This window comes from Equus caballus, chromosome 29, assembly GCF_041296265.1.
Source record: "Equus caballus isolate H_3958 breed thoroughbred chromosome 29, TB-T2T, whole genome shotgun sequence".
Lineage (NCBI taxonomy): Eukaryota > Metazoa > Chordata > Mammalia > Perissodactyla > Equidae > Equus > Equus caballus.
Window position 1 is genome coordinate 29,514,776 of NC_091712.1, and position 22,973 is coordinate 29,537,748.

A 22,973-nucleotide genomic window follows, 5' to 3' on the forward strand; every position below is an offset into this window, starting at 1 on the left:
GGCAGTATTATACACGATGGTTTTTGCAGGGCATTGATTGAGAATGGGCTTTAGAATAAGGGTTTGAATCTTGGCTTTACCACCTACTGTCTTACAATTTTTAGGGGAAGAAAAATAATTTCCCCTCTACCCCTCTGAATTCTCAGCTGAGACCCCTGTAATCAAAAGCAGATTAACAAGAGAAAAACAGACTGGTTTGTTAACATGCAGACCTCATATGTACGTGGGCGACACCCAAGGGAAGATGAGTAACACCCAGAGGTGGCTTAGAATTCAGACTTAAATACCATCTTCACAGGGAAAGGGGGAGGGGAGGGACATAGGCCTCTTAGGGGAGAGTAGATGATTTTTAGGAAAGATGAATGGGCCTTTGGAAGAATAGATGGGAGCTATGACAGCTTGTGACAGTTTGTGCAGATGTGGTGTCGACCTCTAGTCTCTTCTCCAGGGATAAGACTTCATCTTTCTTGATGAAACTGCCCGGCAGGGGATCTATGACAATTGAGCTCCTTTTGGAGGACCTGTCTTTAGGCACAGAAGGAGAGTTCAGAGCAAACCTCTCGCCCTGCGTTTGCTGTTTTTCAAGTGCCTACAGCTCAAAAGCATCAATGTACCAAAACAGCACATTTTGGCAGGGGTCGAGTGGGGTGTACTCTGCTACCCTTCAGACTGAAAGTTATCTTTTTAATTTTCTTCCTTACCACATCATAAGCGCCATAAAGGCAGAGACAACACTTATTTTATTCACCAATGTGTAGACAGAATTTTTCACAGTGCTCAACACCTACCTAGGTGCTAAATAAATACAAATGAATGAATGAATGAATATGTAATATGTGACCTATTGTCCTCAACTGTAAAATGAGTGTTAACCATACCTATTTTGTAGGGTTATTGTAGGGCTTAAATGAACAACCATCGTGAGAATGCACTAAATATTTGATATTGTTAGTATTGGTCAATCAGTGACTTACATAACGTAAAGGAGGGAGAGAAGAAAGACGAGAAAAGGGAGGATCAACAGGAGAGAGGCAGTTGGTGTGTGGCTTGGCCTAAGCACGTCGTTGTTTTGGTGAAGAAGAAGAAATGATTAGGATGGTAAATAAGTCTCTTGAATTTCTGAAGGTGGTTGTGTTTTAAAACTCCTTTCCCTAGGACCTTCATTAGTGTCTTAAAGAATGGTTACCAAAAACGGTACCTCTTGGTTGGTACTTAGGAAGTACCTGGAGCCCCTACCTCATCCTAATTGCCCCAGATCTCAGTAGAGAGTCTTAGAGAGTTTGATAGACAGGAGAGATGCCTGTGAGCTCTGGGCTGGGGCAGCAAGGTCGTTAGTATTCAGAGTGTCCTTTAGTGTCTTGCACACTGTAAGCCTTAAGTAGTCATTAACATTTGATGGAAATCCAGGAAACATCTGGTTTAGAACCGAAGATTTTTGACCCGAGACTTGAAAAGAATCACAAACAAAGACCAAAAAATAAAAAAGTAAAAACAAAGGAAATACTCAAGGCCTACAGTGTTAAAGAAAAAGGAATTTCCACAATTTTAACAAAAATCCCTTTCTCAAAATTATATTCATTAGACCAACTGTGATGCAAAGATGACTTTGCACATTTTCAGATTCTGTCTTTATAGATCAAGGATAAAGTATCAAGCCAGATTCTCCCAGGACCAACCCACTTTTTAAAAGTTAAGCCCTTTTGAAAGTATGTGAACTGTTTTCAGTTTTGGAACTCCATATGATAGAAACGGTCCTCGCTCTTTCCTGAGGGGGGAGGAGAGTGTATTCTCCTTTTGAAACTGGATTGTATAAAGGAGGTTGCTGAATGTGTGAAACAGCAAAGGTTAGATCATCATCAAGCCAAGGGTTTCTTTTCAATATAGTACTGGGCACATTGACCTGGCCGCTGGGGAACCTTGATCTCAGGTGGGACCCTGTACATCCTCCATGTAGAACGAGAGCCTCGAATGTCACAATTCCATATGGAGTTTGAAGCATTTGTATGTAAATTGTATGGCAGCCTATGAGTTGTGTCTGGGCAAGTTTTCAACAAAATGCTTCCAGCAGGATTTTGGGAACCACTATGTTGTTGTGATGCCATTAGGAAAAGCATCCTGAAGGAAGAAGCTCAAATGAGAGCATTACCCCCAGTTATATACTCTACTACAGAGACTTGAATGGCAAAAGACATAGGTTGGAGTCATCATAACCTGTGTGCCTTGATCATGTCACTTAACCTCTCTGGTCTCTAAAATGGGCATAATAATATTTTCTACCTCCCTGGTTGTTGTGGGAATCAGATGGGGTAACAGGTGTGAAAATGCTCTGGAAATGTAAAGTGTAAGGTTTGTACATGCTGATCTGGTTGGATATTTACTAGTGTGGAATGTGAAACTACCCATTTTAGACAATTTAGGTATCACGGTAACAGCATGTTTTCTAGCATCTTAGTTCATTCAGGCTGCTATGACAAAGCACCATCTACTGGGTGGCTTATAAATAGACATTTGTTTCTCACGGTTCTGGAGGTTGGGAACTGGATGTGAGGGTACCATCACAGTTGAATTCTGGTGAGAGTAGTCTTCTGGGTTGTAGCCTGCTAAATTCTGGTGGTATCTTCGCATGAGGATGGAGAGCAGAGAGAGGAAGCAAGCTCTCTCCCAACTCTTATAATAACACTAATCCCATTTGTGAGGGCTCCACCCTCATGACCTCGTCTAATCCTAGTCTTTTCCCAAAGGCCCTACCTCCTAATACCATCATACTGTGGGGTAGGATGTCAACATATGGATTTTTGGAGGACACAAATATTTACTTCATAACATCTCAACCTGAGCCCCTCAAAATTCATGTCCTTTTCACATGCAAAATACATTCATCCATCCCAACAACCCCAAAGACTTAACTCCTTCAGCCTTAACTCTAAAGTCTACAGTAAATATCATCTCAATCAGACATGATGAGACTCAAGGTTCTATTCATCCCGAAGCCAATTCCTCTCCAGCTGTGAACTTGTGAAACCAAACAAGTTATGTGCTTCCCGAATACAATGGTGGGACAGGCATAGGATAGACATTCCCATTCCAAAAGAGAGAAAGAGGAAAGAAGGAAGCAGTGATGGACCCCAAGCAAGTCTAAAACTTAGCAAAGCAAACTTCATGAGCTCTCGAGGCTCAAGGTAATCCTCTTTGGCTCAATGATGTGCCCTCCAGGCCCACTGGGGTGACAGTCCAAGCTTCTGAACCCACGGTGGTGGTAGTCCAGCCCCTGCAGCTCTGCCAAGCAGGAGTCATGCCCCTGGGACATTACCAGGCACCTCTCCCTGCCCCCCCATGGCTTTGGGTGGCCCTGCTCCCAGGGCTTCGGGCAGAGATTGTCTGGCCTGTTGAAAGAAGGTCACCCTTTTGAAATCAGGAGGCAGCCCTGATCTCTGAATCACCTTTGGGGTCCTTCTTCCCTTCTCTTGAAGAACAGCACCTGTTTGCAGCCAAATAGCTCTATGATCCCATCCTGTAAAATCCAGGATGTCCAACAGCCTCCTTCATTCCGTCCTGTCTCTTTCCTCTTCAGTTCAAATTGGCAGTTTTCCTGCTGGGTGGCTGGATAGATCCCTGGTTCACACCCAGGCTGATCTCCTTACCAAATGGATGCCTGGTCATACCCTAGTGTTCTCTCCTAAGCACACTTTCTCATTTTTGCAATATGAATAGACTGAGAATTTTCCAAATCTTTAAGAAGTTTTACTTCCCTTTTTATTAATAGTTCTGTCTTCAAATCATTTCTCTCTTCTTGCATTTTACTATAAGCAGTGAGGAGGAACCAAGCCTCTCCTTCAACATTTGGCTTAGCAATCTCCTCAGTTAAATATCCAATTTCACTGCTCACGAGTTCTACCTTCCACTGAACATTAGAATTCTAAGACAATTCAGCCAAGTCCTTTGCCAATTTATAACAAGGACTGCCTTTTGTCCCTTGTCCAATGACATGTTCCTCATTTCCATCTAAGGCCTCATCAGAATGGCTTTTACCATCCATATGTCAATCAACATTCTGCTCATGATTACTTAGGTATTCTCTAAGGGGATGGACATTTTCTCTGCTGCTCTCTTTTCTTTCTGAGCTCTCACCAGACTCACCTTTAAAATACTGTTCAGGGAGATCTGGGCTTTTTCTATCATGAACCTAAAAACTCTTCCAGTCTCTACTCATGACCCAGTTCCAAAGCCTCTCCCACATTTTTAGGTATTTGTTATAGCCACACCCCCACTCCTTGGTATCCATATCTGTATTAGGGTGTTCTAAAGAAACAGAAGAAATAGCATATGTATAGCTATATAGAAAGAGATTTATTTTGAAAGATTGGTTCATGCAATTATGGAGGCTGAGAAGTTCCCTGATCTGCCATGTGTAAGATGGAGATCCAGGAAAGCTGGTGGTTTAGTTCCAGTTCAACCCTGACAGCCTGAGAACCAGAGAAACCAATGGTGTAAGTTCCAGTCCTAGTTTGAGGGCTCAAGGACTAGGGGGCCCATGGCGTAAGCCTGGGTCTGAGTCTGAAGGTCTGAGAAACAGGAGTGATGATGTCTGACGGCAGGAAAAGATAGATATCCCAGCTCAACAGAGGGCAAATTGGCCCTCTACCACCTTTAGTTCTATTCAGGCCTTCAGTGGATTGGACGATGTCCACCTGCTTTGGGGAAGGTGATCTTCTTTACTCTGTCTACTGATTCAAATACTAATCTCTTCTGGAGGCACCCTCACAGACACACCCAGAGGTGATGTTTTACCAGCTATCTGGGCATCCACTTGGCCCAGTCAAGTTGACACATAAAATCGACCATCACATCTAGTTAATACCAACGATGTCCTTCATTTCTTGACATCTCCCTTACTTTTTACACAAGAAGGGAAAAATTGCCATGTCCGTTATTGTGAACATGTCTAGCGGACTTTGGAGTCACCAAGGATCAGAATTGACTCTTTTTAGGGACGATGGGAAATAGAATAACAGAGGTAAGATTCCATTTTGTTTTGTTTGTTATAAGTAGCTCAACTTTATACCAACACTGGCTATTCCAGGGGTCTCTACCACATGGATGAGCTGGGAAGCGACAAAGAGCCTAAATTTATAATTCTACCACTGCATATAAAGGCTTAAAAAGTCCCTTTAGTCAGTGGCCCTAGGTGGCCTTCAGAAATGACATTTTGGATAATTATTCTGATATTTTTTTCTGGGAGGTTTTTATGAGTGATTAGGTGTTTAAGATTGATTTTTGATAGTGATTTTTTTAAAGTGCAAAGGGGATGGCTAAACTAACTCTAAAATACTACTCCAGCAATAAAAAGGAATAAACTACTGATACACACAGCAATGTACATGAATTGCAAAAACATTTGTGCCAAGAGAAAGAAGTCTTACAGGAAAACATGCGTACTGTACGATTCTGTTTATATAGATTCTAGAACAGGCAAAATTAATCTTTGGCAAAAAATAATCACAAAATGGTTGCCTCCAGATGGAGGAGGGCTGGAGACAGCCTGGGAAGGGACGTGAGAGAATTTCTAGGGGCAAGGGGCTGGTAATACTCTATATCTTCGTGGGCGATTGGGTTACAGAGGTGAATGCATTTTTCAAAACTTGTTGAATGCAGTTATAATTTTATTATACATAGATTTTACCCAAAAATATAAACAAAACAATGATAAGCATGCTGAAGTGTTTAGGGGTGAAGTCTACTGGTATCTGTCATTTGAATTGCAATAATTACAGCAACAATGGATTGACGGATAAATGAACAATAAGGCAAATATGTAAAAAGTTAACTGTAGAGTCTATCTGGTGGTTATTCAAGTGCTTGTTATCTAATTCTTCCAACTTTCCTGTAGGTTTGGGAAATTTTATAGCATAATGTTAAAAACGTAATTTCAGGAGCCAGCTTTGATGGCCTAGCGGTTAAAGTTTCGTTCTCACTAATTTGGCCGCCTGGGTTCGCTTCCCGGTCAAGGAACCACACCACCCATCTGTCAGTTGCCATGTTGTGGTGGTGGCTCACATACAAGAACTAAAATGACTTACAACTAGGATATACAACTATGTACTGGGATTTTGCGGAGGGAAAAACAAAAAGAGGAAGATTGGCAACAGATGTTAGCTCAGGGCAAATCTTTCCCTGTGATATAAATATAATATGTTTATATTTATATGCAATACATGCAATATATTATTATGCAATATAAATAAATATATATCTATATATAATTTCAGAAAAAGCCTATTGATATAAAAAAACCTCAAAGGGTACTCTGGTTAGTGTTTTTTGGTGATGCAGTATACTTTTAAGCACTGAATATCCTTAGAGAAATTAAGTTGCTTGTCAAAGGTAAATGAGATTTCATTACATTGCCTTTCTCGAGATGCTGGATAAAAGAGATATTTAAAATTATAAACACATAAGGATTTCTGAGCTTGCCATGTGTCACACGAATTGTTATGAAATTAAATTTATAATTAAAAACTGCTTAGTATCATGTTTTTGACTACGCATCATTCCATTTCCAGTTTTTTTGTTTTGTTCATCTCTGTGAACTATCTTTTAGAAATAGGTTCTGAAATACAAAGATGGGTAATAAGTAGGTGATAGAATTGAGCTAAGGAGAATGCACTATTTTAATGATGCAAGTCAACTGATAAGAAGTGTTGTTGAAAGTCTTGACTTTGGGGTACAAATAATATCACAGCACTGACTTTTCATACCCTGAGAATTATTGGAATTTAGGAAGACTGGAATATAATTCAAAATGACCATGGCAGATTAGAGCACGGTATTTTTTTCAAAAGATCAGACTTCAGTAGAAACCTGTACAAAAGTATACCCTTCAGGACCAAAAGTCAACAAAAAAGTGTGGAATGAGGAAGGGCCAGTTATAAATCGAGGGTGTCGGCACTGACCACTGTCAGCTCTGCCCGCTGAATATCCACTGTCCCTTGGGCTGTGATTGGATCCAGCTTTAACATATATTTTTAAGAAATATGGAGAAATAAGTAAAGGTTTAAAGAGGAACAAATGACTAAAATAATGAAAAACTGGTCCTATGAGGAAAATCTGAGAGAAGAGAAGAGGAAATTCTATAAACTTGTCAAGATTGAAAAGATTCAAGTTTTGCTTGATTACCACTTTCTATTAGATGAAATGTTTTTATGAGGAGATTCTACGAAAAACTAACAAGGGTAATGGATTTAAGCTAAGAGATGGTTCAGTTGTGCAAATGGCAGAATCTCTTGACTTCAAGGTTGATTAAACTCTGGAACAATTATCAAGAGATGCTGTGGAATCTGCATCCCTGGAGAATCATGTAAACAGAATGTAAATTCTAGGTGGTTCTAGGTTCACCTGGCAGTTGGGGGCACAAGCAGGTGATCCCCGGAAGGACCTTCCTGGGTCTGCATTCTAATGATAATGTTTCACTCCAGAGTAATAGTTTTGAAATATAGTTTTGAAATGTACTGAATTACATTTTTCTGGGCTCTCTATAAGGAATGGCAAATTTAAACTTGCTTCACTTAAAAATTTACTGTGTTCAATAAAATAATTGCACTGTATTAATGTACAACAATGCAACTATAGTGATACTGTATTAGATACTTGAAATTTGCTAAGAGATCTTAAGTGTTCTCACCCCCCCCAAAAAAAATTAAAGAAAAAGAAAAAAATAATAAATATATGAGTTAATGGATATGTTAATTAGCTTGATTGTGATGATTATTTCACAATGTATATGCATATCAAAACATGAAACAATACACCTTAAATGTAAACCTTTTTTTTTTTCCTTGTTCTCCCCAAAGCCCCCTCGGTACATAGTTGTATATTCTTCGTTGTGGGTCCTTCTAGTTGTGGCATGTGGGACGCTGCCTCAGCGTGGTCTGATGAGCAGTGCCATGTCCGCGCCCAGGATTCGAACCAACGAAACACTGGGCCACCTGCAGCAGAGCGCTCAAACCCAACCACTCAGCCACGGGGCCAGCCCCAAATATAAACCATTTTCATTTGTGGATTATTTCTCAATCAAGCTAAAAAAGTCACTGTATCGAATGAGTCTACTTTTCATCGCATGTCTCGTAATAAATAATTACATATTTCTTTGTTGATTGTATAACACCGTTCTTGATTTAGTTCCTGTACTTTATAACTATTATAAAATTATTATTATTATGAAAAATTATGATTATAAAATGATTATAATGTATTCTGTCATTTTTCTCTCTGTTATAACATTATCATTAGAAGAAAGTTTTTATATTTAAAACCGTTGTATTAATGAGTATTTCTACTGGTAACAGAGTCTCTAACTGAGAATAAGTATGTTTAATATATTTTGCCGTTTTACTCTGCCAGGTCATCTTTCACCATCCAGGGCCAGTTGGAATGGAGTGAGATAAAAATGTCATCTTTATGAATGATTTATCTTCTTTCTGAAAGTCAATATGGCAAAATCCTCTTTTGCGTTTTCCATTGTAGCCTCTATTTTTGGTTTCTTAATCTTATTCCTTGGCTCCCTTTTATTCTTATCCTTTGCAGAGCCAAACTTGCTTCCTGTTGTGATGCTGTTCAAAACTTCATTGTTTCTCAAAATAACACGCCAGTTGGGACTAACATGAGTTATGAGGTGGAAAGTAAAAAGGAAATCCTAATTAGAGAGAGAATTTTTAATATGTTTCCAGTGGTGAGTAAAGATTTGTTCTGGTTTATTTATATCATCATTCCAGGTGAATTTTGTCTCACTTTAAGTTATAATGTGTAATAATGGAGGAGTTCATGAATTAAAATGCCATACTCTGTTTTGTTGTATAAGATATTTATCGAGGTCTGTTTTCAAAAGGCAATTTTGGATTCAAAGTGGCTCCGTAGGGAATGGTATTTATATCTTAAATGATAAGCTGTCCCAGTTCTTGAGTCTTCATGACTCATCCTTGAATGAGATGAGGTACTTGGGCGTTCTGTGTAGTAATTACGAGGACGTGGGAAGATGACCGTTTTTCACCTGGAATAAGATTCTTTCAGTTGTCAGTTTTGGTGACTAAACCACTTCCTTCACAAAGAGCTGTAGGTTTATGTGGCTAATCTTTGGGAATTAAATAGATAAGAATTCGTGGTCAATAAACATAACCTCCATGAGAGAAGGATTTTTGTCTGCTGTGTTCATTGATGTATCTCAAGCTCGTAGAACATTCCACAGTACATAGATGCACCCATTACATATTTGTTAAATAAACTAATGAGTAATGATATAGTATCATTACAAGAAGAAACTTGTCCTTTAACATAAATCCGAACTTGGGGGATATTTTTGTCATGAAGAACGTCCCGTTGCTTAAAAACTTACACTCTCAGGAATCTTTTTATGATTTGATTAAAAGCAATTAGACCAAGTCAAAAATGCGATCACTTTATACATCCAATTTCCCAACTATCTAGAATATTGGATCCTTACAATTAATTTCTTTTTGTTGGACCTCTGACTTCTTTCAACTAATTTATTTTTGGTCATGTAAGTTGTTCCAACATTTTTTTTTGTATTACAATTCAAAGGAAGAATAATTTGCTTGCAGTGAATGAGAAATAAATAGAAAATGAGAGAGAAAAAATCTTGTAAATTTTCTGGAAGAAAAAGGGGAACTAAAAAATGACTCATAAAGCATTCTAAAAATGCCCTTATGGTGCATTGAAATAACCAATCATTGAAAAGATAATAACTAAAGAATATTTATACGCCCTGTCAGGAAAGGCCATGGAGGTTCCTCAATGAGCAACTCTTTCACCCACGCAATCTTTACTAGTGTTTTCCTTGCTTTAGATGGACCAGAACAGAGGAGGAGCAGGTAATTTGAACTCTAAATGACACCTTGAAAAGAATAACTTAACATGGGCTTGATAATTCTGTATGCAATTAACAAAAGCATCCATTTTCCAGATTTATACTGATGTTTAAATATTGGGCGGAGGAAATTCTGAAGTCAATACAGTAACAATTGCAAAGCTAGGTCACTTTCCTATGTTGCTTAAACATTCCCTTTGCATGGATGCAGCTCCCGGGGAGGCTGGCCTCTTTCTCAGCCTTGCGTCTTACACGCCTGCCCTGCTCTGTGGCTCTCAGCCCCGACAACTGCGGGGCACACAGCAGGACACAGTAAATGCTTTTGATTAAATGTTGTGAAGTTACCTCCTCCAAAAACTTTGCTCAGTCAGTCGAAAAGGAAAACGACAAAGTTGGTTTTCAACCAGAGTGAGCCATGGGCAGACAGCTGAGTCGCGCAAATTTGCATTTTCTTAGATCTATCTTAGGGAATGCTGAAGTTTGTAATTTATTTAAACTCTTAGGGAACATGAGATCCCAAAGCATATGGATGTTTTCCCCCAGTTGACCAAGAAACCAGAGAAAAACATTCATTCTTTTCAGTGCTTAATTGGAGGTATGTTTCCTCAGTAATCTTTTCTATTGTCCCATAAAGAGCATATTTGCATTCCTACCCTATCTGTAAAATTCAGAATTTATTGTGCTAACGTTTAGTAAACACTGTCTGAAGACATCTTGAGCTAGAAGTTCAGTGACTTGAAATAGTCTTGAGGTATCTGAGAACCATTCGTTTAAGAGCCAAGCACTATGCCGCTATGCATTGCGGATATAAAGAGAAATAAGGCACATGCTTAAGTTAACATCTCGTCATTGAATGTGAGAAGCCATGTGATGTGTATTAGTGGTTAAGAGCGTGGACTCTGGAGCAGGCTGCCAGGGTTTGAATCCAGCTCTGCCACTTTCTAGCCGTTACTTAAATTTCTACCTCCATTTTCCCATCTGTAAAACACTCATAACGTTGTTATGTGAATTAAATGCAAAATAAGTTATGTACTTGGAACAATGCCTCTCCCCTAATAAGCATGATGTGATTTTTAATTTTTAAAGACAAAACCCAGAAGTGCTGAAACAGAGTTTTCTTTGCTTGTTTGGCATCTCCCGGATCCAGCATCAGGAGCACATGGAAGTCATGGCGATTCTGGGGTCCATTGGGCTGCTCAGAACCACATCAGCCCTGGGGAGTTGCCAGGGATGCTGGTCCAACTGGCTTTGGACAGGAGGGTGGCATGCTTTGTAGCATTTGCCAATTTCAGTGATGTGAACACTCCCACCATGGCCGATGTTAATTTACCAGTGGTTTAACAACCAGCTCACACCATTCCTGAATGTTTACCAGTCAGCTCTCACAAGCTCATACAAGTGGGCTCCAGCACAATGCTGGGAGCTGCACCACGGTGGGCCACTGGGCCAGCAAGCACTTATTGAAAAGTCAGTGCATCCATTGCATCATGCTAGGTTTGCAACAAAAGATGAGAGGAAATTAACAGTATGAACACCCTCTCTGCCCTTGAGGACTGACACTCATATTCTAGAGACAGAACAGGTGAATCAGGCCTTTGTCACGGTGGAGTCTGAGCTGGCACCCTTGCTGCCGGTCAAGGTCACATCGTTTGGGGAAAGTGACCAGCAAAGGAGAGGTGCGCTGTCGAGCTGGAAAGTTATGTTTCTCACTGGGGAGGATTTGGTGTAAGTGAGAAATCTTGTAGGGTAGGTAAGTTGGGTCCTTGGAGGAAATACAAAAGATTCAGGCCTTGGAAATTAATTTGAAATATGTCAGCACAGAGCGGGTAGACCTTGCTGAAGCACGCTAGCTGGTCATCTGTGGAGCAGGCAGGCGTAAATCTCCTGTCATCTCTAAGCCTGAAGGTCTAACTACTTAAGAAGAACAGGAAACTTTCGCTAAATTGGCCATGAATTTTATGTCTGAGAACAGAGAATTTGACGCTACTTTCTAATTGCTTTATTTTCTCTTTTTTGCTGAAAATATTCCTTTTTTGTTAGAGAGGCCCAGTGTGACATTTTGCCATTCTCATTTTATTTACTTAATTACATGAGGTAAACTATATTATATTACATCGTATATACAAATATATTTTGTAATATTACATTATATTGTTTATCATATGTTGTATTTTGCTTTCAAGAGAAATGCAACTTAGGTTTACAGGATTTTTTGTTATAAGTCGATCGGCATGCTGTGGGTTACTACCTGTGTTTCTTTTTCTTTCCTTAACTTGTATAAAATTAAGCTCCTTAAATTAAGCTGATGATGCTTGTGGTTCTAACACTGAAGGTATTTCATGGTAGTTTTCGCTTTCTCCTCCTAGTCACAACCTTTTACAGAGACCCCTTACAATCAGTGTGCCGTGGTTGGAAATGGGGGAATTCTGAATGAATCTCTCTGCGGAACTGAAATAGATGAATCCGACTTCGTTTTTAGGTGAGACCTGTCAAGTCGGCTTCTTTGGAACCAAAGTTCAGTTGGGTATTTAAAGGGATAATGTAAAGATACTCCGTGTAAATTTTGACCTTTGACCTGTGTTGCTTATGTCTACAAATTATCAAGGTAGGCTTTCCCGGAGTGTTAAATGGATCATGAGTTCCTCCGAATGTTGATACCAGAAGGATGAAATTGTGCTATGATCACTTACTTTTCAGAAACTCTGGGCGAAATCATGGTAAAAGAGAGTCTGCACTACAGAACTTGTCAGAGCCTTTCAGTGTATTAAGGATTTCAAGGCTCCCTGAGAAGGACTCTAGAGAGCAACATTTCCCAGGTTCACCTGACCTTGAAAATCTTTTTTTTTTTTTTAACAGAGCATTTCAAGGAAGTTTGGTTCTCAGATGATACTTTTGGAAAATGCTGACTTCGGCATTGTATAGCCGTGCAACATCAGTTTATTTAGTTTTCTGGCTTGACGTTAAAGAACAAAAACTCGTGCAGCTTCTAAATTCTGGTCTTTTTAAAATGTTTATATCTCAATACCAGCCAGCTTGCAAAAACAGAAACAAAAGTGATTTCTATGTGTGCTTATGCTAATAAGCCAAGATGTAGGGCTTCTCTCCTTTCAGAATATGATGGAAAGGTGGTTCATCCCTGTTGAGGATGGATTTCAGTTGAAATGCACCTTTTTTACAAAGTAAGTCGAAATCTGTTTCTTCCTATTTTAGGAGCCCTGATTTCACCCATCAGAGGACATCCTTTGATCCTTATCAATTTAATTCTGCTCTTTGTAGCAAAAGAAAAAGAAACACAATTTTGAATCAGTGGCTCCCCCCTCACTTTTATCTCATTTTAAAATTTTACGCTGATGATAATGACAGAATGACAGACCTGAAGGTCCAACAATTATTGAACATGTTCCTCAAGATTAATGTTAAAATGGCCACTACCTTTTTTGGTTAAAGCGCTAAGTATGAAAAAGCCATAATGAAGACAAATAATTTGTCTTATAATAGACTTTTTATAAACTTAAAACCTCCAAGACATGTGTGCTGAGTATTACACCTAAACAGCCATTTTACTGTATAGCAAGTACAGGAAATATAACAAGTTTAGGTTTAAAAGCTAAAAAGAAAAAATCTCGACAGCTGTTTAATTTATAACTCTAAAATAAATGCATGTATTTCTAGATTCTACATTTGCTGATGCCAGGTGTTTTTCTGAATATAGAGTTTCCTTTGAAGTTAACCTCCAAACTGAAACCAAACTGAGGGCTAGCCATGGTTGGTGTTATTAAAATTTCTTTAATTTTAAGCCTGTACTTATTTTGGCTATATACATTCAGAGTTAATAAAAACAATCTGGAAACTTCTTTTTTTTTTTTATTTCAAAAGATTGAGAGCTCTCAATTAAGTGTGTAAGGAACCAAAACAGGTGGTGAGTGGTTTTACTATGTTAGTGTACATACACAATGCCCGATATTTCCCTTAGAGTTTTCTGTGATATGTGTTGGAAATCACTTTTAATTCTTCAAAAGAATGTGAGACTGGCGGCCGGCCTGGTGGCACAGTGGTTAAGTGCACACGTTCTGCTTCGGCGGCCCGGTGTTCGCTGGTTCAGATCCCGGGTGCGGAGATGGCACCGCTTAGCAAGCCATGCTGTGGCAGGCATCCCACATATAAAGTAGGGGAAGATGGGCAGAGATGTTAGCTCAGGGCCAGTCTTCCTCAGCAAAAAAGAGGAGGATTGCTGGCAGATGTTAGTTCAGGGCTAATCTTGCTCAAAAAAAAAAAAAAGAATATGAGACTGTTCTAAAAAGTAAATGTGTTACTGTAAGCCCACTAATGAAGGCATTTCTGTGGCCTATTATCTCTAATTAATATTTATTTTTCCCAAGGTGCCATATTTAATTATTTTCTGATGTATCTTTTTTTATTAATGAAAGAAGTACGTTTCATTTGTTTGTATGTTTCATGGAGCGTGGAATAGAATATTTCAGTCTCGGTCATATTCCAGAACACGTCAACTTTAAACCTCCTTCCTTAGCAAGCAGTCAGAGATGCTCCCTTTGTATGAGTAGCTTTAAAGAAATGGTCTACTTAAAATTCTGTAAATGATACTTAGGGAATCATAACCAACTTTCCCTTTTTTGTGACAGGAATATAATTACTCAAAATTACAATTCTTAATTTGTTTTCCAATTTAAAAACAAATTAGTAGTCCAAAGAGGATGAGAACATCAATATGAAAACATCATTATAAGAACATTAGGTTTTATTTATTAACAGAATAATTTGGTGGAAAGACTATCCATATGGGAATCAGGAGATTTTGGGGTTTTTATATCGTCTTTGCTTCTGACAGAGTCTATATCCTTAGTAGCAATGCCTCAATTTTTTTAAATCTGTAAATTGGTGATCATACCACTGTATAAATATAATCAATATAAATAACAATAATGTTAATAAAAGGACTGTGAACTCTTCAAAAACTAGGCGAGGTGTAATTGTCATTTCTAGTTTTGTTACTTATAAAAGTTGTAATCAATATTGAAAGCATTTATCAAATTCGCGTATTTTGTGCAATGTTAAAATGCCAACTAAGAGTTCGGTACTTATTAAATGGTTTTAATTGGAAATTAGATGGATTCTGAGGATTTCTTAACAGCAATGATTTTCTCCAATAGAAGGACAATGATCATACATATATGTGTGGATGTTTGCATACACACTTTCTTTTTACTGGTTGTATTTTGAAAATAGTTTCCCTTCCAAATTTCAGGTGTAACCTCCCCCCAACCACAGGAAATGTTAGTAAAGATGTTGGCAGTAAAACCAATCTTGTGACTGTGAATCCCAGTATCATAAAACTAAAGTAAGTACCTTCAAGTTACATAACTGTTTAAGCAATTTTTTTTTCACTATTGAAGATGTTTCTTAGTCTGAGCACTGATCTTGTTGCTGAGACTGACTTGAAATACAGCTGGAATGGCTTTTTGGGAAAATATGTAAGACTACACTCGTAACTGTTGACTTTCCAGCAAGACCATGGCTCATAGGAGATACGATCAGTTGTACTTCTAATGCCATAAGCTGAATGTTGCTAATCAAATGAGAGCTTATTGATCTCTTCATCCTTTTTAACAATCGTGAAGTTACTTTTTTTCAATTTTCTTTGAGAACTTTAGTATTACTCTTTTTTTCTTGGTAGCACTTTCTTAATAAAGCTTAGTCTATTTAGAAACTTCAGAGAGTAAACCTTAGGAGAACTTGGCAAAGTTAAGTTTTCACTTTGGATAGTTTATGACTAACAAATAATCCCATTATTTCATTTTTTGCAATGTAACTACTACAAAATGTTGGTTGGTTAATAAAAATCCCATACATAGTTGTACTCCATTGTTTTCATCAAAAATGACTAATAATCGTTATTAGTAGAATACACCCCTCAAATAATTTTAGTATCTCTTGACAGAATATAAAATATCATGCTTGTCTCCCAAAGGCTTACTTTCTAAACACACATAATTGTGCTTACAAGTGTATTTACTTACTAAGGCATTATTTAAATCAAGCACAGAGAGCTATCACAATACATGGAGGAAATTTAAAATATGTGTTTGTGTGTATGTACATATATAGATATTTTAGGCTTTGTAAAGGAAACTTTTAGTTTATAACAACATGTATAAAAGGTACACAAATCACGAGTGTACAGCTCATTTAACTTTTTTAAACGCATAGATATTTTAACAGTGTGTTATCTTTGAGAAAACCTTTCATCATTATAAATTTGGAAGGTGTTTCAGCATCAAAAACCAACCTAAGAAAAACTACCGAGTTGGAAGATAAAAATAATACAAGAAATGTGTATCCAATAAGAGTTATCACTCTGTAAGAAAGTAGGAATTAAAGCCTCAGTGTACCAAGAAAGAGAGATGATGTGACCTTGATGTTTACATGATATTTACTCGTAGAATTTTCTCTGAGTTCAGTGTTTGTCTCTTTTATATACAGTGATATAAACCGTTCAGTTTTTTGGCCAGTGGTAAATTCAGCCTCATGTTACCAAAACTGCTACTTTGATTACTATTGCTGTTCTTATTATGATCTTTTAAAATTTGGCAGATATGGGAACCTAAAGGAAAAGAAAGCGGTATTTCTGGAGGACATTGCCACCTATGGAGATGCATTCCTTCTTCTGCCAGCATTTTCCTTCAGGGCCAACACTGGTGCCTCTTTTAAAGTGTACGACACACTGAAAGAGTTTAAAGCAAGACAAAAGGTGATATTTTTCCATCCCAAGTACCTGAAAAATCTTGCCCTTTTCTGGAGAACTAAGGGTGTGACAGAGTATCGCCTGTCCTCCGGCTTGATGATCACAAGCGTGGCTGTTGAACTGTGTGAGAACGTGAAGTTGTATGGATTCTGGCCCTTCTCGAAAACCGTGGAAGACACACCTGTCAGCCATCACTACTATGACAACAATTTACCTAAACGTGGTTTCCATGAGATGCCCAAAGAATATAGGCAAATTCTCCAACTTCACGTGAAAGGAATCCTCAAGTTACAATTTAGCAAATGTGAAATAGCCTAAGCAAAGTGTCTTACAATAGGAATAGTTTTAATTTAATGCAGTAGGTGAGTAATAATGTTTTCAAACATTAAAAGAGGTGGTTGTAGGGTATTATAAGAAGAGTCCCCAAACTTGGTTTGATCAAAGCTCCCCACTAAGTGTGCAACGTTAGCAACTCATTCAATCATTCTGATCTTCAGTTTCCTTCCCTGTAAAATCGGGACCATGATATCTAACTTCTGTTAGGAAAATGCGATGATCTGTGAAAACTCTTGGCACAGTATTTGGCGTGAGGTAGGAACTCAATGACCGTTTTCTTCTTGAAATTTACAACAGCCATTTCCACCCTCACCAGACGGTTAACAAAAGGCACACTGTCTTAGAGATCCTTCCTGGCGAGAACTGGTGAATTGCCAGTATTCACTGGGGTTCTTTCTCTTGCAGGACTCTCTATTATCAATAATATCCTTCTCCTCTTTCTTCCTGTCTTAAAGAGTGCATATAAGAAAATTACATACTTAAACAAGAAACCCTTGATCATTCAGGAATGAAATCCTTCTCTTCATATGGTAATGTGCTTGGTTCTGATTACCTTCACTTGTGTCATTAGCTGCCATGACACCACACATTGTTTAGGTTTCCAATTCTTCTCCTCCTTTGTCTACATGTTTAAATATCTCTTTATAATTTATGTTAATTTCCTGCCTCACTCTTAAGCCTTTTCTCTCTCACTGACAAGATATACTTCAAGGACATGAATAGTTACAATACCCAGTTTTTCATATCTGTTGCCTTGTCTGTGGGATCTCTCATTCAATTTATTTTTTTTTAATTATTGAAAAGCTACTTCAAGCCAGACCCTGTAACAGGCTCTGTGAAAGGGACAGAAAGATGACTAAGTCCTGCAGAAGGAAATGGACATGCGTATCAACTATGATATGGTATGATAAATGTTATTACAAAAGTTATGAATAAAGTACTCTGAGGAATGGAGGCAGGAATAGTCAAATCTATTTCAGGTGGATCTATTTCAGAGAAGAGGTGATTTCTGAATTAAACCTAGATGATGAGTAATTTTTTACCAAATGAAGAAGATTCTAGGTAGAGGGCATATGGTACAGGAGAGAGCTGTCCCCTTAATTCTGATTTATCAAAATGAGGATATTTGAAGGTGGATCATGAACTTTGCCCCAAAAACTACCTTACAAGGGTAGGGTACAGCGTGTGGTTGTGGTAGCTTGGGTCTACATCTGTGAAATGGGAATAACAGCAACCTGAGTGATTTCATAGGAAAACTGTAAGGGTTAAAGCACAAAAAAACCTTAATTCTTGTAAGAAAAGGTGAATGTTTACATGAGAAATTAGACTAATAAATTTAACGTCAATCTAAATTGAAGCTTGAATAGATATTGGATACTAGTGTTTTCACGCCACTCCCTGACGTGGTGATGGTACCTGTTAATATAGGTCATCCCTGCATGTACTGAATAAATTATTTGACTTAAATAAGTAATTATATGCATACTTTCCTGCTCTTTGTACCATCACAAGTAGAGCAGAAATAGGAGTGGAGCAGACTGGGCAGCATACTGAATTAATTACAAATATAATTCTGAATTTTTACTCTAGCCAGACTATTGTTTTCCTAAATGTTCACTTGTAAGAACACCACTATAAATTGCTTTTTTTGATAAAGTACATCTTAAATTTGATTGTAGTTGACATGTATGATGCCATTCTTAGTTCACACTTTCATTTATTCTCCTATAGCAAATGAAACCTATTAGCTCCATAAGTTGCATAAAAGTTCATATATAAATATTTTCCAAAAGAAACATGCTTTTAGTTACATAAAGTCTAATTCATTCATCTTCCTTTGTGTGGTAATGAATAAGTAGCTGTTTTCTACTGCTTCTAATGGATTTAATTAGTTTTTAAAAATCTGCTAGCTGTATTGGTAATGTCTCTATTATGTGACTAGCAATGGGATTATTAAAATAGATCAGAACATTCTAATATTTTATAGTTAGAAAAATGTTTCCCTCAAAATGTTTCCTAGTGAGTAGAAACTTAAACTTTTCTTTTCAATGGTATTGGAAATACATGATTGATGAGTAAAAGTAATAGAATATACTGAAATAAATCATTAAATATATAATATGGAGAGTTTATAAGTTATTTTAATAAAATTACACGTGATTAGAATATTTAGAGCTTACTTAAGTTTTTCCTACAAAACTTATTTTTTATTATCTATTTTTTTGTGAGGAAGGGTGGCCCTGAGCTAAGATCTATTTCCAATCTTCCTCTTTTTGCTGGAGGAAGATTGCCACTGAGCTAACATCTGTGCCAGTCTTCTTCTATTTTGTATGTGGGATGCCGCCACAGCATGGCTTGATGAGTGGTGCTAGGTCTGTGCCCGGGATCTAAGCACACAAACCCCAGGCCGCTGAAGTGGAATGCACAAACTTAACCACTGCACCACCAGGCCAGCCCCCACATAACCTATTTTAACTTTGGAAATTTTCTTTAGAATATTTAAACAATCTTCAATGTTGCTGATATGGATTTCAGAAATATTCAAAATGGTATGACATCAAGGAGCAGCATCCTAATGATATCTATGTTCCAGTACAAGCTCAATAGAAAAAAATTTTGTGTTGTGGAGAAAATTGTAGACCTTTCCTCATGAACACAACCGAAGCTGGTTTCTTACTTAACATTTGTATTGCCATCCTTCAAGCATGTTGAAATTTTCCAACAATCCTAGCTAGATTCACATTGGCCAAAGTCTTTGGTCCAAAAGAACATGTGTGTTCTTTGTATCTTTTTCCCAGTTGGTCTGTGTCTCTTGTGAAATCACAACAGCTTGCAATTATCCGCCATAACTTGAAACTCTCCTGCACTCTCTCTAGTGTAGTCAGTGTGCTGTGGAGAAATAAGGGAGTGGGAGCCCTCATTCTCATTGTAACATTTCCTCCTTGACACAGGATGACCGTCCATATGTTCTGTTGTGATGTGTCAGTACTGTCCTTTTGTTCTGAAACAGAATTTTTTTTGACTTTCTAAAATATAATAGAATGTGAATTTTGATTATGTAACACATCAGCTATGTGAATTGTAACTTATAAGTCACCGTTCTTTTTGTTCTGTAATGGTGAATTTTTACAAGTTTCCACCAAGATCAAAACAAAAAGATAAAGTATAAACTCCATCTTGTGGATTTTTAGATTAACCACTACCAAGTCTGACTGTGACACTCTCAAGAAATTTCTGGGTATACTGAGCATTGCTTAAATGTTGTTAGATGGATTAGATTTAATCTTCTGCTCTAAACTTGAGGTACATCCATGGACATTGAAAATGGAAAGTCTGAGTACTAGTGCTAGATAGTACTAAACCTTTAGTTAGGACTTCAGCTGACAATACCATACACCACCAGTTTCTAAGGGAAATACTGGCTTGCTTGATTCTGTCTTCTATTTGTTGTTTATCTTCATTGGTCAATGTAACTGAATAACAAGATTCCAAAATAATTTCCATCGAAATCCAAGGGTAAGGCAGAAATGATCACTTAAGCATATAGTCCATAGTGCTTTATGGTCCCTGGAAAGGACTCCATGAACAACTGGATGGAGGTAAGTTTTACACAACATTATAGTCCTTGAAGTCTCTGGTGTTTTTGCCTCTTAACAAAAGGCAAAGGCAAATAGATCATGACTTTCATGAAAGAGGATTTCCTTCTGCATGTAAATTCCATCCTAGTAAATGTATGGGCTCTCAGCCAGGTAATCAGCCAAGGACATTTTCTTTGAGGACTTTTTATGTATAGAATACTGAATTAAGCCATAAATCAGATCTGTTTGGGCCTAGATTTTTCCTTGCTTACAAAAAATTTACCAGTTAACTCCTATATCATGCCAAGTACCATAAATCATTCCATGAATTTTATGAAGCTTTGGGAAAATCAGAAAATTTTGGGGATAACAGGTCTGCACGCATCTTAAATAGCTACTGCAGAAGTACAATTATGATGCAATGTAAAGTATAGTTATGCCATTCAAACATTTTATTTATGTAGTATGACATAGAAACATATTGTTATGCTACTAAACATTGACAGAATTGCAGCAATTCAAATGAAATATCTGAAGCACTTGAACTAAGACGACTCTTTCTTTCTTTCGTCTTGATTTTTAAGAAGTGCATTTAGAGCCACTGGGTGAGTTCAAGATTTCTTATTTGTGTATGCCTTCAGAAGGCTGATTTGGTAGTGAGCAGTCACCATTACGCTCCTGAAGAAGGATGGGCAGGAATATTTCTCTTACCCATCTTATCCTTCCTGGGTCACCATTCTTCCAAGAGCATTCTCCTTTTTATCAAAGAAATGTTAGCGATATATGATAAAGATGCATTGCTTACATATGGAGTAAAGACAGACTCTTTAGGAGCTGGTATTGGAACACTGGCTCACGATAGGGAGAAAAACAAATTTCTTCATTGCATCATAGAAAAAGTTGGACTCCAGATAGATTAAAGATGAGTTAAAAGGTAAACTGTAAGTTAGTAGAACAAAATATAAGTGAGGGGCTGTACTTCTTAAGTATAACCCAACAAGAATTTTTAAAAATTTGTTAAGAAATGATGGCTATGGCTATATTAAAATGAAGGATTTTTAGTCAATGAACAACACCATAAAAAAAGTTAATAGGCTGGTGACAGACTGGAATAGCTCTTAGCAATGCATAAAATTAATGACATTAATGTTGAAACACTCCTAGGAGCTACAAATCAACAAATAAAAGATAGGAAACTCAATATAAAAATGGTCAAAGGATAAGAATGTGATCTACAAAGGGAAAAGCTGAGTAGTTAATAAGAATAGGAAGTGATGCTCAAACTTACTAGTATCTGAGAAATAAAAATTAAAATGAGGTACCTATTATACTGGCAAGAATTAGCAAGGTCATTAATTCCAAATGCTGATGAAAGTATAAACTATTCAAACATTTTGAGAAGCAGTCTTGAAGGACTGAGTTAGTAAAATTAATTATTTGTCTGTCCTGTGGCCTAGCAATCCTACCGTTTGGATGTGTGTCCCAGGGAATTTCTTATATGGGTCCACAAGGAGACAAGTACTGATAATTATTTCATTATTGTTTGTGATAGCAGGAAGTTGGTCACACAAGCATCCATCTCTAAGAGAGTCAATGAGTTAACTTTGGTAGATACAATACAGAGTTGGAAGCAATTTATTGGAGGTATGTAGAGCAAATAGGGCAGATCCTTAAAATGGAGCATAAAGGGAAAAATAAGAGCTATAGCACAATACCATTTAAATACATTAAATCATGTACATGCATACATGTACACATACATATATAAGGGTATATAGCAAACATTGTAAGAGTGCCTATTTAGGAGGGGTTAATGGAAATGGGTTTAGGGATAAAGGAGAAAAACGAATAAATAATACAAGAGGAGGACCTTGCAAAGACAGTGGCTACTGAGTAGGCCATGAATGAAGAGCTTGATTAACTTAACTCTCAATGCAAGGCAAAAATGAAATAAGGACAGAAGGAATAACATAGTTTATAAGGGGTGAAAGTTCTAAAGTTTATAAAGGGTGAAAGTTCTAAAACAACATCAAAACAGATATTCTGTTTTGTTTCAAGAGGTAGAGGACAGACATCTTTGGTAGAAAAGCAGTCCTAAGGAGGTGTGTTTCACAGAAGGGGGACAGAGTACAAATGGACAGAAGACATGGGCATTTACACAGGGCTAGTCTCGGCTAATGTTGAAATAAATCGTATCATGGCTAGTGGTCATGATGGGAAGATTAATAAAGTACTATGCTGGGTACTTTATATGCATTACCATGTTTAATACAGCAAGCCTTTGACACATATATTCTTATCCTCACATAAAATATTCTTACTACCACATAAATAAACATAGAGGCTGAAACTCAGATAGGTAACTTATGGAAGGTGATAAGAGCAGAGCTGGCATTCAAACTCACATCTATCTGACTCTAAA

General features: G+C 37.5%; 1 protein-coding gene across 1 annotated transcript in view; it reads left to right on the forward strand.

The window, feature by feature from the left end:
* The window catches only part of ST8SIA6 (ST8 alpha-N-acetyl-neuraminide alpha-2,8-sialyltransferase 6), a 123,612-nt gene extending 101,216 nt beyond the window's left edge, over positions 1 to 22,396 (forward strand). The window contains exons 5-8 of the mRNA XM_023632214.2: positions 8,581 to 8,725; positions 12,244 to 12,356; positions 15,141 to 15,233; positions 16,487 to 22,396. Coding sequence (XP_023487982.2) covers positions 8,581 to 8,725; positions 12,244 to 12,356; positions 15,141 to 15,233; positions 16,487 to 16,955 — 820 coding nt within the window. The 3' untranslated portion in view covers positions 16,956 to 22,396. The remainder of the gene's footprint in view (positions 1 to 8,580; positions 8,726 to 12,243; positions 12,357 to 15,140; positions 15,234 to 16,486) is intronic.
* The last annotated feature ends 577 nt before the right edge of the window (positions 22,397 to 22,973 follow it).